The 18,788-nt window shown below is 44.9% G+C and overlaps 1 protein-coding gene across 2 annotated transcripts in view; it reads right to left on the bottom strand.

Moving 5' to 3' along the window:
• FAM114A1 (family with sequence similarity 114 member A1) overlaps positions 1–18,726 on the bottom strand; it is a 60,339-nt gene extending 41,613 nt beyond the window's left edge. The window contains exons 1-3 of one of the 2 annotated variants that reach the window (XM_045834513.1): positions 18,641–18,726; positions 11,188–11,548; positions 482–569 (exon numbers count right to left, since the gene is read on the bottom strand). In XM_045834513.1, the coding sequence (XP_045690469.1) occupies positions 482–569; positions 11,188–11,535 (436 nt within the window). In that variant the 5' untranslated portion in view covers positions 11,536–11,548; positions 18,641–18,726. The remainder of the gene's footprint in view (positions 1–481; positions 570–11,187; positions 11,549–18,640) is intronic. The other variant, XM_045834512.1, reaches the window with a different exon arrangement.
• Between the last annotated feature and the right edge of the window lie 62 nt (positions 18,727–18,788).

Raw genomic sequence — 18,788 nt, 5'->3', positions numbered from 1 at the left:
CTCTGCTGATGAAGTGCCTTTTATAGACACTTCCAAAGTGCCTCTTACAGACCCTTTTAGGGGATAAGTTAGTTGTAGATTTTAAAACATTCAAGTGGAATGATAAGCACAAAGCTTTAGCAATATATTTTTAAAAGCCCCAACCTTATATTTTAAGAGTCAATATAACATAGTGGCTTTTATATAAAAAGCCATCCTACTTGGTTCTCAACTCCGCTGCTCCTGACTTCGGGCAAGGTCTTTGCCTCTGTGATTCAGCTTCCTTTGCTCTCAAATGGAGAAAGTAAGAGTACCTTCTTACAGAGTTATTTTGAGGAATAAATGTATTAACAGACATGAAGCACTTAGAACAATAAGCACTAAAGGTGTTTGTCATCCCATGGGCTAATGTTAAACTCTGTCAGCACATGGTACGACTGAACTATCATATCCTATTAGGCTTCCGAACTTCATCCATTCAAATGCAAGACACGATGCTTACCTACTGTGGCAGATGCGGAGGACAGCAGAGATTTGCCCCAGGAGCCCCAGCCTGCCCATGCCCCTCCGTGTGGAGGGAGATCCATAGCCTGTAGGAAAACAGATCAGCCACAGGTCAGCAATTCAGTTTATCCCTGAAAGGAAAAACATGCATTGGTTGGAAACAAAGAGAAGTGTTTTTGTTTCATTCTGTTCTTTAAATAACCAACAACCCTGTCTCACTGGCTTATAAGGGTCATAAAAGAATATACCAACCCACACTGCACTATGCACTTTGGAACCAAATTGGTTAGTAGTGGTGTTGGCTTCTGAAGGCTTGGCTTGAAGTGAGAAGAAGGGAGTTTTATGTCAACCAAGACCTCCCATTATCTGGAAGACAGAGACAGGGATGTGAGGGAAATGATTTAATATATTAGGGTACAAGGGTGGTATGAGAAGGCTCAAAACAACTTTGACTCGTGCCATTTTTATAGAGTGAAACAACTGTGTTCCTCAAGGTAGAGTTGACTTGCAGGTCTCTGGCATGGTAGGAGGAGCTTTGCCAGGAGTGATACAGGCAAAGCATCTACAAAAGCTTCAAGGAGCCTGGAGATGGTGGCAGCAACGGGTAGCCTTTTAAGGTAGACGCCGTTCAAAGTGCCCACCCCACTCACAATGACCTGTGTAACCCTATCTCTCTCTGTCCATGGGCTTAGTAGATTCAAATTCTTTTGTTTAGGTATTTGAATTGGGACTGAGAGGCGGGTTGCTTGAGTTGGTTGCTTGGACAGAAGATGAAAACTCAGGTGGTGCAGGGTGACCATATTCCATCTACCATGCAGACTAAGACTTGAGAGGAAGCAGAGTGAGCAGAGTTAAAGACATATATTCAGAGGAGCTGTTTGAATTCTTCATACCTTCCTAGCCCCCGGGTCCTATTCCTCTTGGTGGAACAGGCCCTGCTGCATTTCTATCCTTGGGTTACACGACATTTTTGCATAGTGTGTATGTGTCTGTCTGTCTGTTTCTCTCTCTCCTCCTCTCCACTGATGTATCCCCAGAGCCAAGAAGAGCACATGACACATAATCAGTGCTTAATACATCTATTCGTTGAGTGAATAACTGAAACTCATCTGTTTTCTTAAGTGTACAACAGTTTCTGTTACTTGCAACTGATGCATTCAGATCCAATTAGTGAAACTGTATAACTTGAATAATTAGCTCCTTTCCTTTTCACCAATCTCTAACATGGAGAGCTATAATTCTCTGGCGAAGGGAAAAGTGAACATAGTACAGGGTGACCTCAGGAGAAACAGGGGTCAATTCGGTAGCATTGTGGGACCCTCTTCCCTGGTGGCCAATAGGGGAGAATCATGGGAGACCACATGCGCAGTAGCTTTAAAGTAATACAACTACTTGTACATCCTCAGTAAAAGCCCACCAAAACTAGCCAGGAAGGATCCACCCTATAAGAATAGAGTCCCTCCAGCCCATGAGGTCAATCTCTGCTTGGAGTTGGCCTGCCCCCATGTTCTCTGCTATAAACTCTGGGTGTTCGGTTTGATTCTTTGTCCCAATCACCAAGAACCTGGTTACCTGTGCCCACCTGTGACAAAACCACAGCTTTCTCTTACTCTCTAGGAATATATTCTAGAAAAGGAGGCAAGAACACCTTAGGAGTTGAAGAATCATAGCTCTAAAAAGAAAAAGAAAGCAAGTACTTAAGAAAGAAGTGAAAAATTCCTACAAAGTTTGAAGACTCTATAACCCTTGACCCAAGGCTGGTCCATCAGTGGTCTCCAGCCCCCTTCTCCCTGCTGCCTGTCACGCTTGCAGATGTGAGTGGACATGTGAAACAGTTTTAAATTAATGAGCGATAACTGGAAAAGTTGTGCTTTTCATAACAAATTATACAGTTATGGCCAGTGCCAGCTCTTTCCCCCTCCCTTCCTCCCGTCCTGAATGTGGAGACAATGCTTGAAAGAGAAGCAGCCATTTTTGCCGCCGTGAGAGAAAGGCCAGGGAATCCCAAACACCGGTCCTGGCACTCCTGAGCTACTAAACCAACGTGAGTGCCTGCCTGTCTGCCTCCCTCCATTCTTTCTGTGAAGAGAGAAAAAGCCAAATTGCTATCTTATAAACTACTATACGTTGAATTTTAGTTACTTGCACCCAAATGCATTCCTAAATGATTCACCTAGTACACATGAAACACTATCCATCAGTGTAGGCTACTGGTGAAGAGAAAAGGTTATAGAATTAAACTGCTCAGGTTTCACTCCAGGCTCTGTCATTCTGGGCAACAAGATACCCAAGTCCTTGAACCCACTGTTTCCTTCATTACAGAACACAAGGTATAGGAGGATACGAACCAAAAGCCTCAGAGGTTTATTGTGAGTATTCAAAGAAATAATTCTTACAAAGCTGTGAGCATAGTGCCTGGCACTTAATGAATGCTTCATAAATGTTAACTAATAATAATAAATTACATTTTTAATACTAGGAAGCAAAAAGCTTTGAAAGTTGGGCGACATTTTCTTCTGTTGGAAACAACAGAAGCCTGTTAACATATATGATAATACTCATGACTCATGACTAGAAGCTTTCCTTTTTGGTGTCTATGTTGATTTACTTCATTTTGGCAATGGAAGCCAATGGCAATTTTATAGCATCGTGAAGACAGATATAAGCTGATGATGAATAACATTCTTTTATAGGAAAAATCACTACCTATGTGATTAAGGAGAGTTAATACACTTAAGGGTGACAGCTTCTGACTCAAATTTACAATACTTAATAGGCTCTGACAGCTGATAATTGAGTAGCAAATGGAAATAAGTGTGAAATGAATCTAGAACTTTTCACAGTATAATAAATGGTTTCAGTTGATTTATTAATCAAGCTCCTTTGACATTGAGCTGTGACCTCCCGATCAGCTACAAAGAATATCAGTGGCAAATACTCAAATAACTACATGTGCACACTTAATACCAAAACCATATAAACTAAATGTTCAGCATGGATTATAAATCTATCTCGTTATGAGTACTGTCTCCACTTGACATGGCTTTAATGTCACATACCTATGAGACTATAAAGTAGGCAGAATGGATCTACTCAGATCTTCTATCGTTAAATACGGTTATTTTAAAGCTTTTTTCTTGCCCTCATGCCATGTAATCTCCACCTCCTTTATCATATATCTTCACGTCCTGTTTTACAGAGAACACAAGTCATCATATGATGACTCTCTAAACTCCCTGCCCCCGCCTTATACAATCCCAGAAGAACGGCCTCATCTGGTACAACAGATCAGATTTGGCGTGATCAAGAGGAGTATGCAAAACTGAACGGGAGGTCATTTAAACATCTGTAACAAACTTCCCAGGTGATTCCAGTGCACCCCCAGATTTAGGAAGCACTGCCCTCCAGGGCCAAATGGCACCAGCATCCACCCCCCTGGCTGCTCAAGTCCAAAACTGAGCGCCATCATGGACAGCGGGCGAAAAGGGGAAATAAATGAATCGGAGCAAACTCTGCTCGCTCACTGAAGAGGCGAAAATCTGCTGTCAGCAGGTCTTGGCCTATGTTCTCTCTTCTTTGCCTCCTTCAACAGCAATTTCATTTTTCTTTTTATTATTTTTTTATTCTTACCCGAGGACATTTTTTTTCATTGCTTTTTTTTTTTTTACAAAGACCGAGGAAAGGAGAGTGGTTGGGAGAGAGAAAAACATCAATATGAGAGAGAAACATTAACTGGTTGCCTGCCATACACATTCTGGCTGGGGATCAAAACTGCAAGCTTTTGGCTCCTAGATGGTGGTCCAACCAACCGAGCCACACTGGCCAAGGCAATAGCAATTTTATAACTTAAGCATTCTGCTCTTCCTTTTGTAGGTGGAGAACTTATCTGGTGGTAGTCTATGTTTTCCTTTGAGAGTATTTCTGGAATTCTTTACCTTCATAATTGTCCTTATGCATTGGCATTGAACAGTAGGGATGATGTTTTTCTTACTTTGGGCATATTTCTTGGTGTTCAGAATTTAGGGATGTTTGATCTAGATGGAGTCTTTTAGGGGACAATTGATTAGTGTATTATACGGTCCTATAAGATCTCTGGGAATAAATATCACTCCTGATTAGCACCCAAGACAACCATCTCTGAATTGAGGCTAACTTTCCCAACTCCTTAAGAGTAAATGTTCCACCTAAGGCTTCCCTTGGGCCTTTACTATCTAGCTATACTACCTAGTGCTACAGGACATGCTGCAATCACTGTAAATGGCATCGCCTTCCCCAACTAGCCTGTAGGCATCCTGAAGATAGCCGCACCACTGAGATACCTGGGCACAGCATACAGTGTCATGGGACTGGCCGAGGCCTTCGAGAACCTAGTCCAACATGTCTCATGGATGCCGTACTGTGGATTCCTGCGGAAAGCCTCAAGTCAGTGGCTTCTAGTCTGCACATATCAGAAGGGATGGGAAAGAGAAGGAGCAGCAAAGATGAGACACCTTCACTGAGGGCATAAACTGTGAATGGTGTGACCCTTCAAAACAGAGACCCTTCAGCTGGCAGAACCACCGGTGTCTTCCTCTTCGCTAGGTCCCCTCCTGGCCACACCACCCTCCCTGCCAAGTTACGGCCACCGTGCGGCCTCAGACAAAGGTGAAACAAATAATGTGGGCTTCAAGGAGCCCCATACACAAAGTTACTACACAGATGCAAACCACTTAGAGAAAGAGATACACATTTAAGCACATTATTACCAAATCTAGTGTGTCCTACAAGATACAGGTTTATACTTTCTCAAAGAACATTCTACCAGGGTTTTTTTTTTCTTTTTTTGAGCAGGGATTTTCCCAATAGAAGTTTTTTAAAAGGGGTGATGAGATGCTTTTCAGCTCCAATATAGCTGGGATCAAATAGGCTTTTGAGTTTGGCTGTTTCCTATAGGACCTGCCTTTCCTTGGGAAACTGTGTTCAAGATCCAAATAGTCAACTTATACATAAACTTTTGATTCAAGATTTTTTGTAGAGTTCATCCTCTTTTTGGATCAGAAGAAGAGTTGTTTTCATCACTGCCAGAGGCCATCTTACAAGCGTCCAACAAAGGGCAACTAAAACAGAGCCGATGAGCAATGCTTGAAGATGAGGCACAAAACCGACTTCTCATATTAACTCAAGAGAAGAGAACAGGTTACCAAAAGTATCACCTTTTCTGGGAATTCTTAAAAAGAGACTAAATTTGCAAGCGCCTAGAAGGGTGTAAACATGACCTGGGTGAAAGCGATATCCTTCCCAAGCAGCCGTATCGGCTTTCTGCCTTTCTCAGAACAAACACACTCACAGGTGTTCCTCCCACACCTCGGCTCCCTGAGCTCCCGTGGGCAATGCCGCACTCACACATCCAGAGTCCGGTCCCAACTCTGTGGCCAGTGTTTGCACTTCCATCCAGGTGCTTCTGTGACAGTTCATTCTGAGGAAATGCTCACCGTGTCAAAGTCCTTGAAAGCTATCACTGTTGCGTGGGGAGAGCTGGGGAGTGTCTGTCTGCCCCTCAGCACATCCTTGTAGCATTGAGGAGATTTATAAAGTGCTTTCAAAAGCAGGGTCCACTCGGTTTGCTCAGACAATTTAAGAAGGCAGGTGTATAGGAGCATACTGACTTTTTACTGTGGTGTCTTTATCAATGAGCTTGTTACAATTATGAGAAGTCTGAAATTGAAATGTATAACCCAGGCATCAAGAGCATATATATTTTGAATTAGTGGAACTTGTGTAGTTTTTTTAAGTCATCCCATGTCAGAATGGTGTGGCTAAGATACAGTTTTTTTCATGGACAATGGTATTTACTAACAGTGGCACTTACAATAAAACTGGGAAGCAGTGCTCCCCACAACAGAAAGACAGTGAAGAGGGAAAATGGGTTCCAGAGTCAGGTATATAGGTATTCACAGGGACAGGAGACATACATATGTATCTTATTGGTTCCATTTCTCTGGAGAACCCAGCTTAATACAGACTCTGGCATCAGTATTTTTTTAAAGCTTTCCCAGGGTTGAAATGTTCAGTTAGGGTTGAGAACCTCTAGCCTGGGAGTTCTTAATCCCTCGTAGGGTCCATGGGCGGCTTCAAGGGTCTGTGAACCCTGACTTCAGAAACAAAATTGTGCGTACGTTGACCATATCTGATCTAAACTCCCAGCTGACATCCTTGCAAAATAACTGTTTGGTTTTGTTTAAACATCTCCAGTCTTAGGAAACACTCTCTTCCCCGAGAAAGCCCATCACATCTTAGAACAGTTCTACGGAAACTAAGAAGCCAATTTTGGGGGACTGGGTGAAAAAGGTGAAGGAATTGAGAAGTACATATTGGTAGATACAGAACAGGCACAGGGATGTAAAGTACAGCATAGGGAATATAGTCAGTAATACTGTGACAACTACATTCTGTGCCAGGCGGGAAAGGAAAATATTGGGGGAAGCGCCTGACTGTCTAACCACTGTGCTGTATGCCTGAAACTACTGCAAAACAATAGTGAATGTAAACTGTAATTGAAAAAGAAAAAAAATAAAAATGCAGTAAATTTTTAAAAAAAGAATCATAAAACATTAGTCAGAAGAGTTAGTAGTCTTCACATGCAGATTTTTCATTGTATAGAGGAAAACACTGAGGCACAGAGAAATGAGGTGTCTTGCCCAAATTAACAGACTTGTTGATAGGTTGGAGAATGAAAGCCCAGCTCTTCTCTGCCCCATCCTGGTTTCCTGTTTAGTTCCCCTCCCTCATGGCACGCAGCAGAGTCCCTTCAAAGAGGTATCCTGATCATAATACCTGGTGTCAAACTATATTGCAAGGCCATGGTAATCAAAACAGTCTGGTACTGGCATAGGAACAGACACATAGACCAATGGAACAGAATAGAGAGCCCAGAAATAAACCCATGTCTCTATGGTCAATTAATATTTGACAATGGGGGAAGGAACATTAAATGGAGTAAAAATAGCTTCTTCAACAAATGGTGTCAGGAGATCTGGGCAGCTACATGCAAAAAAAAAATGAAACTTGACCACCAACTTACACCATACACAAAAATAATCTCAAGATTGATGAAAGATTTAAATGTAAGTTGCGGCACCATAAAAGTTTGTTCTCCTAGAGGAGAACATAGGCAGAAAATTTTTGGGTATTCCACGCAGCAATATTTTCACCAATATGTCCCCTAGAGCAAGGGATATAAAAGGAAGAATAAACAAATGGGACTTAATCAAATTAAAAAGCTTCTGCATGGCTAAAGAAAACATTAGCAAAATGAAAAGGGAACAAACCGTATGGGAAAACATTTGCCAATAATATCTCGGACAAGGGTTTGATCTCCAAAATATATAAAGAATTCACATGACACCACACCAGGAAGACAAACAATCCAATTAAAAAATGGTCAAAGGACCTGAACAGACACTTCTCCAAGGAGGACATACAGAGGGCCCAGACACATATGAAAGGATGCTCAACATCACTAGCCATTAGAGAGATACAAATTGAAGCCACAGTGAGATACCACTTTACACAAATCAGAAAGGCCATCATAACCAAATCAACAAACAACAAGTGCTGACGAGGTTGTGGAGAAAAGGGAACCCTAGTACACTGTTGGTAGGAATGCAGACTGGTGCAGCCACTGTGGAAAACAGTACAGAATTTCCTAAAAAAGCTAAAAAGGAAACTGCCTTATTGTTACATGGTGCAGCCAAGAGGGAGACCCCAAATGGGCATTTGAAATGGGGTCCAGAACTCAAGGTGTCCAGGAGATTTTAAGGTGTCTTCACCCCTTCCCCCACAGGTATGAGTTGGGGGAAGGGGCACACAGAGCAAGAACATGCAGGGCAGCTGTGCAGCTAATCCATGGCATGGTCATTTAACATACCCATAGCCTTCGGCTGGTCACTTAGATATGCTAAATAGCTATGGCCATCTCTGGGCCAGGAGGATGGAAAGGGACTCTCTCACCCAAGATGTGACTGGGGAGCAGGTCCCCTGAGTTACAGCACCTGCATGGGAGCTTGGAGATGATTGGCTCCATGACATGGGCCACACCTGCCCAGACTCATCATGGCAGTCCAATAAAGCTGGAAGGATATGAGTTCTGGCATGTGAAGCTGAGTGTGGGAGGAGTCGGAAATGGGGCTGCAGAGGAAGATTGGCGCGGGGATTTAAACCCAGACAGCAGCCATTGGAGGGAGAACCACTCGGCTTTGGCAGAGTGGAGACTCCCGCAGCCCTGTGAGAGAGAATCACCATGCGGCTTTAGCAGAGAACCACCACTCAGCTTTGGCAGAGTGGTGACCCTTCTCCTTGCAGTCATTGAGGGGAGAAGCACATGACTTTAGCAGAGTGGGGTCTCCTGCAGCCCTGTGAGAGAGGATTACCATGTGGCTTTAGCAGAGAATTGCCACTCAACTTGTGGGGAGAGGGGTCGCAGAGTGGCGACCCCTCTCCCCACAGCTTTGTGGGGAGAAGCACGTGGTTTTGGCTGAGTGGGGACTCCCGTGGCCCTGGGAGAGAGGACTACTGTGCCTTTGCCAGAGTGGGGACCCCCGCAGCTTTAGGAGGGGGAAACACCACCCAGTTTTAGCAGAGATCCCGGCGACACAGCTGAGGGTGCCAGGAACCCAGGGAGGTCTCCCAGTTAAGACAGAGTACTGACTGGGAATAAGACGGAGTACTGACTGAGCCATGGACTTCTATTTCCTTTCCTGAGATATGGTATTCTGGACTGGGCAAAGGGGGAAGGAAGGACTGTGTCTGTTTGTGGGTGTTTTAAGAGCCTTTAGGATTTTTGATGAAGACATTAGGTCACTGCTTTAAGTCTGTATAGCATTAAATAAACATTTCCTTTCCTTTTCATGAATCTCTGGCATTGAGAGACGTCTTTCCTCTGGCGGTGGACATAAAGGACCTGGGGGCTTCTTTCAGTAATAGTATGTCATCCCAGGCCCCCCCCTTGTTGTGCTCTGTAACATTCTGACCTGGCAATTCCACTGCTGGGATTATACCCTAAGAATCCTGAAACATTAATTCAAAACAACCCATGCACCTCAAAGTTCATAGCAGCATTTACAATAGCCAAGTGCTGAAAACAATCTAAGTGCCCATCAGTAAATGAGTGGATTGAAAAACTGTGGTACATTTACACGATGGAATACTATGCAGCAGAATGAAAGAAGGAGCTCCTACCCTTTGTGACAGTGTGGGTAGAACTGGAGAGTATTATATTAATAGGAATAAGCCAGATGGAACCTAATTAAGTTAAATGGAACCTAATCAACAAAACAAACAAGCTAGCAAAATAGAACCAGAGACACAGAAATAAAGAACAAACTGAGAGGGAGGTAGGGAGGGGGACAACAGGGGAAACAAGGAGAAGAGTCAAGTGATGGAACACATATAAAAGACCCATGAACAAGGATAGTGGTGGTCGGGGGAGGGGGCGGACCATGGGAGAGGGGGGATAGGCAGGGCAGGGGAGAGTAATTGGCGGGAAAAGGGGGAGAACTTTTTAAAAAAAAATTTTTGAAAAGAGGTGATCTGAGGTGGCACAGTTCAGGACAAGCAGGGCAGGGGCCCGGTCCCCCATCGCTCCAGAAGGCAGGATTGGAGGCGAGCAGCCATCCTCCTCCTTGCAGGCTGGGTGCCTCCCCACCCCCACCCACCCCCACACAGATGGAGGTGAAGATGCCAATGGAACCCAGCTCAGTGGTTGTGTTGATCGGCACAAGGTACCAATTGGGAGACAGTGGTCTTTTTGCCCAGAGAAACAGGTGCAGACACTGAAGGAAACTGGCCGTGAACATGCGAACATGCTCTGCCTCTGGCCCCCTGGAAGGCGGGAAGGTGTATGAGGATCTGAATGTCTGAATGTGATCCGAATGTCTAAGATCTCCACAGTGGATTTGTAAATATGCATTAAAATTTAAGTGACATTAAAGCAACATTGATGTGGTTTGGGTAGAATCAGGCTCATTAATAATTTGGACTCATGTTCAATATTACAATATTTTCCACTTTACTACTGAGTAGCTTAATATCTTACTGGGTTGTTTAAGATCTCCAAGCCTGGTTGCTTTGTTTATAAATTGAAGTTAATAACATCCATCTTAGAACCCCCAAGAACTGTTGTATGGAGTGAATTACATGACATATAAAGTGGCTAGCAGAGTGCCTGGCACACAGGATGTATCCAATTATTGGTAGCTGTTATTATTATTAATAACTCCATTATCAAAATGCAAATATATGCCCTGGCTGGTGTGGCTCAGTGGTTTGAATGCCGGCCTGCAAACCAAACTGGTTGCCAGTTAGATTCCCAGTCAGGGCACATGCCTGGCTTGAGGGCCAAGTTGCCAGTGGGGGGCGCTCAAGAGGTAACCACACATTGATGTTTCTCTCCCTTTCTTTCTCCCTGCCTTCCCCCCTCTAAAAATAAATTTTAAAAAATCTTTTTTAAAATGCAAATATAAAAAATATTTTAAAAATACAAATATAATGACCAAATGTTCTCAAATATTTCTTTTCTCACCACACAACACAGTTTTGATGACAGAGGTGATATCACAGTATATTCTGAACCCCCCAACGCCACCCACAGAGATTGGCAGAGATCTGTGCCCATGGTAGGTGTCAGTAAGAACTTAGGTTGAACTGAATCAAAGAAACCACTCCTACCGGATTATTCTGTTCTTTCAGGGGTATTTCGGATCCAAGTTCTGCCTCCAGGCTGACAGCGTCGATGCATTCGGTGAGCACATCCTCAGCCACTTCTCCATTGAGTGGGGGGTCCACAGCACTGGTGTCTTTGGGCTGCTCCAGGTGCCCAGCGTCAGCAGCCTCTGCACCCTGAATGGCTGCATTTTCATGCACCTCGCCTCCAGGGTCAGCCAGGGTCGGCTCATTTGAAATTGTCGCTGAATCACAGTGTGCCTCTGCATCTTTGGGTAAAGAATCACTGTTGGGCATCTCGGTAATTTCTGCTTTGTCTCCAGTGGCTACCGTGTCACCAGCATCATCAGACATTTTTTCTTATTACCTGTCAACATGATTACAAAGAAAAACTTTCTGCTTTAATCTGAATTGTCAAACTTTAATTCGAAGCCCTGAATAATTAAATTACTAATAAACCTTCTTCAACCAATAAGAAACTTGACGTAACCTTGGGGTAGACTGAATCAATATCCCGAAGACATCCAGGTCCTAATCCCTGGAATCTGTGAATTTTACCTTGTATGGCAAAAAAGACTCCACCAGTGTGATCCAGTTAAGGACCTTGTATTGGGAAGAGTATCTTAGATTATCCAGGTGGGTCCTAAAGGCAGTTCCCAAGTGCCATTATTAGAGAGAAGCAGAGGGAGACTTGACTACAAAAAGGAAAAGGTGGTGTGCTGACAGGAGCAGAGACTGGAGAGCTGTGCTTTGAAAACAAAGGAGGGGCCACAAGCCAAGGAATTTGAGTGACCACTAGAAGCTGGAAAGGTCAAGGAAATCACTCTCCTCTCAGAGACTCCAGAAGGAACCAGCCCTACCAACAACTTGGCACTAGCCCAGTGAACCTGATTTTGGACTTCTGGCCTCCAGAGCTGTAAGAGAATAAATCTGTGTTGTTATAAGCCACTCCGGATGCTGTAATTTGTTACAGCAGCAATAGGAAACTAATACAACCTACAGTGCTATCTTTTACCTTTCATGTATTTCTTGTTTGGTATGCATGGATATGCATATGGTAACTAGGAATATTATTCAGATCTGTGAAATTATTTATTTAGTGTGACTTCATTGATTTTATTTGTAGCAATAATGAGCATAAGCATAGAAAATACCCAAAAGCTTATCAAAAAATACTTGACATTTAGCTCTGCCATGTCCCCAGAGATTCACATTGAGAAGGAGACATATAAACACATAAGTGTGCTTTGTCGGGCACCAGCTGGTGAAGGCCTGGGCTCTGCTTGGACAACAGTTTAGACAGGGATACACAAGAGTGAATGGGAAGAAGTGATATGTTAAGCCAAATGAGGAATGTAGTCATTACAAAACAACCTACAACACAGAAAACTCGTTATCTTGTAAAACAGTACTGCTCAATAAAACTTTCTGTGATGATGAAACTGTTTTATATCTGCACTGTCCACTGTGGTAGCAAATAGCCACATGTGGCTATTGAGCATGTGGAATGTGGCTAGTGCCACATTAAATTTCTTTAATGTAATTTTAAATAATATAAATTTTAATTTTACATAGGCATATATGGCTAGTGGCTACAAGCTGGATAGCAGAGATATGGAAGGCTAGTTCAAGTTGATAATTTTTTGGATAAAATGCAGAGTGCTGTCACTACACAAGAAGCCAAATCTTGGGCAAAACAATGGGTATTTTTGTTGACTTCAGTGTTTACCAGTTGGTCAAATCTCAGGTTGCTGCTAAAACCACGGAATGAGAGAAGCCATTTAACATACCAGCCACCTGGTGGTGGAAGCTTAGAAAGAACTCAAGTGCACAAGCCAACCCTGCCATCCCCTCAAATAGCTGTTGCCTGGCTATTTCCTTTTCCTGCTACGTTCTCCCCCTTGGTGAGTCACACTCCTTTCTGTTTTACACACCACTTTGGAGTTGTGAGTCTCAAACGTCTACCCCCAGTCCACAGAGACAGAAAGGAAATGAGTGGTTTCCAGAGGCTGGTGGGAGGGGGAATGAGGAGTGACTGCTAATGGCACAGCTTTCTTTTACAGGTGATGGAAATGTTCTAAAATTAGATCCTGATAATGGCTGTACAAGAGTGTGAATATATTAAAAACCACTGCACTGTGCACTTTGACAGAGTAAATTTTGCAGTATATGAATTACATCTTGATTTACTAAGAATATATATAATATATAGTATAATAATATCTTAGTACTGCTGCGGGAAAGAAATTCTACCTCTCAAGTAGTTCTAATGGCCAATTGGAAATCTCTTCTTGTCCAAAAGAAACCTGTGGTCTTACCATGAACTGGATCTTCCTCTTAATTTTTGTGTTCCATTTGACGGCACCCACATTTCCCCAGTTGCCCAGGATACCCTAGATTGTGGTGGGGGGGGGTGGATTCTGTCAATGAGTATGGTCAGTGCCTGGTTGAAACAGTAAAGAATGACCCAAGGCCACTGTACAGAAAAGGGTAGTCACCGTGGTTTGTGGGAGGAGAGTGGGATTGAGGGAAGGTGCTTGAAAAGCTATTGTCATCTGGAAACTTACAAAATCTTTGGGAGAGCCTTGTCAGGATTGGCTTAGGATGGAGGCTGGCAAACTGGCCTGAAGTTTTATTGGAATACAGACATCCTCATTTGTTTGTACATTGTCTATGGTTTGAGTAATTGTGACAGAGACGACACAGTCCACAAAGTCACAAAGCCTAAAACGTTTACTCTCTGGCCCTTTGTAGGAAATGTTTGCTGGCTCACAGCCTAGGGCCCTGCTTGACTGCCACAGCCCAAAGCGCTATCCGTGCTCATTAACCCTGACCTCAACCGGGTCCCAGGGGCAGGGCCGTGAGGAGAATGGGTCCGTGAGAACGTGAGACTGAGACATCACTTTTATCCCCATTTTGGGTTCATCAATAGCTGGTCATAGACACTGCGTATTTATGTCTTTATAAGATAATTTGAAAATCCTTGTCATTGATCTGGATTATTAAGAAGCTCCAAACTATTTCACTTTTTCTACAATATAAGCAGGAACACAAGTCTGGCTGTGACAAACATTCATGGGCAAATAAAAAGCATTATGGACACTTTGTTGTGTGTGCTTCACCCTAAATGTGTTATGGTACCATTCATAATGCTAACTACCTCAACACGCACCCAGTGATGTGCGTGGGTTGTCATTTATGCCCTGGAATGATGGTTGGTTAACATCTGAAGTGCCCTGTTCAGACACTTGCTCTCCAGAGGTCTTTAGTTAGCATTTCAGTATCTGTAACTGAGAGCTCACCTCTTGAGTGGGTCTAACTTTCACCTTCTCAGATAGGTACTCCACGGTGTGCTAATTACCATAAGGAATATTAGAAATCATTCTCACTGATGAAATAGAAACGGGGCTGAAGATATGTAGACTGCAAAAATAATGTACAGGTTCTTTTTTACCCTGCCATTACCAGGGCATAAGGGTTTATTGAGCCCAGCAGCTTACTGGCCTGTGGAGCAGATTTTTTCTAGTTCTCTGGCTGATTGCGGGAGAACACCAGAACTTGAAGCGGATGAGAAGGTCACCTGAGTCCTCCCCAGAGGCCTGAAAGCACAGAGCTAGGACTTCACCAAGCTTACAGGAAAGGCTGTGTAACAGAACCCAGTTGCTAGTATATTTGCGAGTGAGCGGCGGAACTCTTTCTGAGAGCTTTGTGGTAACAGCACTCTTGGTAGGGAGGTGTCATGGAAGGAAACCTACAGCCCCCACCCGTCTCTAATGGCCAAATTGCCTTAGGTCATTTCACCTCAATTCTAGAAAAATTGCTATAACAAAACCTCTCTTCCCTGCGTTTGCTCTGCATTCAACCCACAACACGAAGCCATTCCCTTCAGAATACCCAAGGAGTCAGCTCGACGGTGTTGAACTGATACTGTTAAAAAGTATTTATGGACAACTTATAAATTTCAGAAAGACTATATTTCTTACATCTGTTTCTATAGTAAAAATGGTAACTACACTGTGCAGCCCTACTTTAACTTCCAATCATATATATCTCTGATCTGTTTCCTTTTACCTGTTACAGGCGTACCTTTTCCCCTAAACCAAAACGAGAGGGGTCTTTTGTGTTTGTTTTGGTAAACCTTTACCTACAGTGGATGTTACTAGGACCACAGAGAATCACTCACTTTGTGCCCTTTTGTCTGTGATCATCAGAAATTGTGTGTCCTACACACACAGCTATTCCCTCGCAGTTACTGATGGAGTCCGCCAGGACCGCAGCCGCGCCCCACGCTGTTTCCTGGGACAGCCCCCATCTCTGCCCGGGTGCCCCAAGGGCTGTCAGGCTTCCACGTTCCTCCCAATTTATCGTTTAGAATGTTGATCACTGCGGCTAAGTCTGTGGCTTTTTGATGCTAGGGAGGCTCAACCCACAGAAACAAGGGGGCTTCTTCAGTAAACTGCAAGGAGAGGAGGGGTGGCATATAAAGAAGCCTTTGTGGGCTGGGAAGAAGTCAGCTTTTTTCGTGAATAAATTCAATCATACCTAAAATGCTCTCGGAACTATGCTAGATATCGGAGCGGCAGCATCATAGTTCCAAAAATAACATTAAAAGAGAAGACATGATTACTCTCCTTCAGGAAATGAATAATCTGTTTATATTTTATTCCTGATCAGTGAAGGTGCGGGGAATGATTTCGGCTAACACAAGCTAGTTAAGTGATGATGCAAAAGAGCCGATCAAATAAGGAAAAGATGAACTAGCCCAACCTCGTGCAAGGGAGAACCTTGAAAATAGCTTTGATACGGTTATTTAGGCATGACAGAATAAGAGTAGAGCAAATGTCCAGCCTCAGAAGTGAATTCTAGAGATTCGGGATGGACACCTGTGTGGACGCCGGCCAGGAGGCCACGTGCAGGAATAGTGAGGGTGGGAAGGGTGGGATTCCGAGGCGGAAGGAGTTGCGCTCCGACCCACTGTCCCTCTGTGTGCACACAGCTCACTCATTTATGCTGGGCTTCCTCGTTTCCTCCCCTGTAAACCGAGGGTGGACCAGATGATCTGAACGCTTAGTTCTCGAACACCATCCCGCAGCACTGGGACAGTCCATGATGACAGAGAAAAAGGAGGACAAGATGGCAAGTTTTTCATCAATCTAAATTTATTAATGCGAAGGGCTGCCTTCATCTTGCAAGGCTAACCTTCATGCTCTTCTTGGTATTAAAATATCTTTCATTCTTATGGAATAGTGGTAGAGTGGATGGATTTTTTTTTAATGGCTTCATTTGGCAAAATAAGAATTTGGTAACACAATGCCCTGTGTGGAATCACTTTTCCTAATTTAAAAAAGTGCTGGTCATTAAAGGACGGGGGACAAACACTCTGGATGAGAGCTTCTGAATCGGTATGTAAGAAAGGCTTCCTGCCCTGGCTGGTGTAGCTCAGTGGATTGAGTGTGGGCTGCAGACCAAAGGGTGGCTGGTTCAATTCCCAGTCAGGGCACATGCCTGGGTTGTGGGCCTGGTCCCCAGTAAGGGGCATGTGAGAGGTGACCACACTGTGCTGTTTCTCTCCCTCTCTTTCTTCCTCCCTTGCCCTCTCTCTAAAAATAAAATAAATACATCTTAAAAAAAAAAAAAGGAAAGACTTCCTATGACAAGGACACATGTCAAGGTCCCAGTCTCTTTTTACTCCAGTGTAGCCTCCATGTGTCTGCCAGTTATTTTTCTGAAACAGATGACAACTCTTTGTTTTCCTGTTTAGAAAGCATTAGGTTTAAACACCTTTGCACAGCACCTGTGGCCCCTCATAATCCAACTCCAGTCTTGCTCTGCTCCTGCATCTCTTGCCACACCCTACACACTTGCCTCACCTGACTTTCCATCAGAGGAGCCCGCACCTCCCTGCCTTTGCTTATGCTGCTTCCTCTACCCAGCTGCCCTGCCTCCAAATGCCTGTCAAACTCCTGTTTGTTTCTCAACGCCTAATGTCATCTTTTACTCTGAAATTGTCCTTAATTTGCCCTTCTCCTTCCAAATTAATTGCTGCCTCATCTATGTTTTTGCAATACATTTGAGATACTTCCATTGCATTTATAAGGAGTATTTGTTTGTATGTCATTGTCTCCTCTAGGACTGTGACCAACAAGCACCCAGCTGGGTGAATTACCCTCAAATGGTTACTGAACTGAAATATACTATTCGGTATTGATTAAAGAGAAACAATGTTCAGTTTAAGCTGGTCTTATAAATACAGTAAGGGACTACTTATATAGACTGAATCCACGAGATTCAGGAAGGCCCCCTCCCACCCTCAAATTCCTTCTACACTGGCTCACTTGTGCCTCAAATTCCACCCTGAGAGGTTCATTCCTTTGCTTAAAGTTTGCAGTGCAGGGAGGTTATCAGATTCTTTCCTGAGCTCAGATTTTGATGGAGGAAAGGAAGGAAAGAGCATGGAATGAACATCAGTGAGGCAGGAAAGGGCCACAGGGAAGAAAAGAGGGCAGAAAGAGGCCTGTGAGGAGGAAGGCAATCTCACCCCCAGTTTCCCCTGGGGGGCTGAGGTCTCCTGGAGCTCAAGAGACATTGATTTTAAAAGTTGCCTGTTCGTATCCCTCAAGATGCCCTATACAGTAGGGCATAGTCAGCGCCCTCACAGCCCACACAGAGATGTCTTCCTACTCTTGGAAAAGTCAGTGAGATTCAGGTGCCTGATCTGAGAGAGCTAGAAATACTCATCAGGGGAGAAGACGAGAAGACTGGGTGGGTGGGGCGGGGCTGGGCTGGGCTGGGCTAGGGAGTAGTAGTCAACCCCGGGGGCTGTGCATCAAGGTGGTGCCAGCTTAGGATGTAGGCCCGGGTGGAAGGGAGGGCGTGGATCTGCAGGGGGAGGGATGATGAGCTCGGATGGGAGTGGGAGGTCCAGGCCTGCACTCGGTTTCCCACCTCCAAAGGCAGGAGAACCCCAGGATGGAGGCCCCTACCTTACCAGGATCTCTGTTGGAGGACCCTCTGTGCCCTCCGCTGCCTGGACCCTGCAGCCTGCCTCTGACTCCGACCTGGGACTCTGGGGAAACTTTTTCAGATGCGCTTGGTGCTGGGTGCTCAAGGCAGGCTCCGCGGAGGTTACTGCCGGCCGAGGGTGCAGACCCGGAGAGCGGGCGTGTGGGTGTGTGCATGAGCGTGGACCCGGAGCGACACACACTCACACACACACACTCACACGCCCGCACCCACGCAGGGCCCTCGGCAGCGCCGGCCGCGCCTCCCCGGACCTTTACCCCCTAGCCGGATCCTCCCGGGTCCCGCGCCCGGTGACTAGTCCTTGCCGGCGGTTTCTCACTAACGCAGCGGGCGGGAAGAGGGGACCAGACCAAGGAGCGACAGCGGGTTTCCCCACCACCCCTTGTCCCCGCAGCCCGGGAGAAGGGGACTGGGAGAGGGTGCCCGGGGATCTTACCGCTCAGGCTGGCGGGTGCGCGCTGGAGCTCCGGGCGGGTCCCGCCCCGCCACGTCGGCAGGGCCAGCGGGGACGCGGCCGGAGGGCGGGCCTGGAGGGGGACTCGGGCGAGCGCCCCGCCCCTGGCTGGCCCAAGGTCCGGCCTGCC

This window comes from Phyllostomus hastatus, unplaced genomic scaffold (assembly GCF_019186645.2).
Source record: "Phyllostomus hastatus isolate PE091 unplaced genomic scaffold, TTU_PhHast_1.1 phas_contig_196, whole genome shotgun sequence".
Taxonomy (NCBI): domain Eukaryota; kingdom Metazoa; phylum Chordata; class Mammalia; order Chiroptera; family Phyllostomidae; genus Phyllostomus; species Phyllostomus hastatus.
This window is presented reverse-complemented; position numbering and strand designations above follow the sequence as displayed.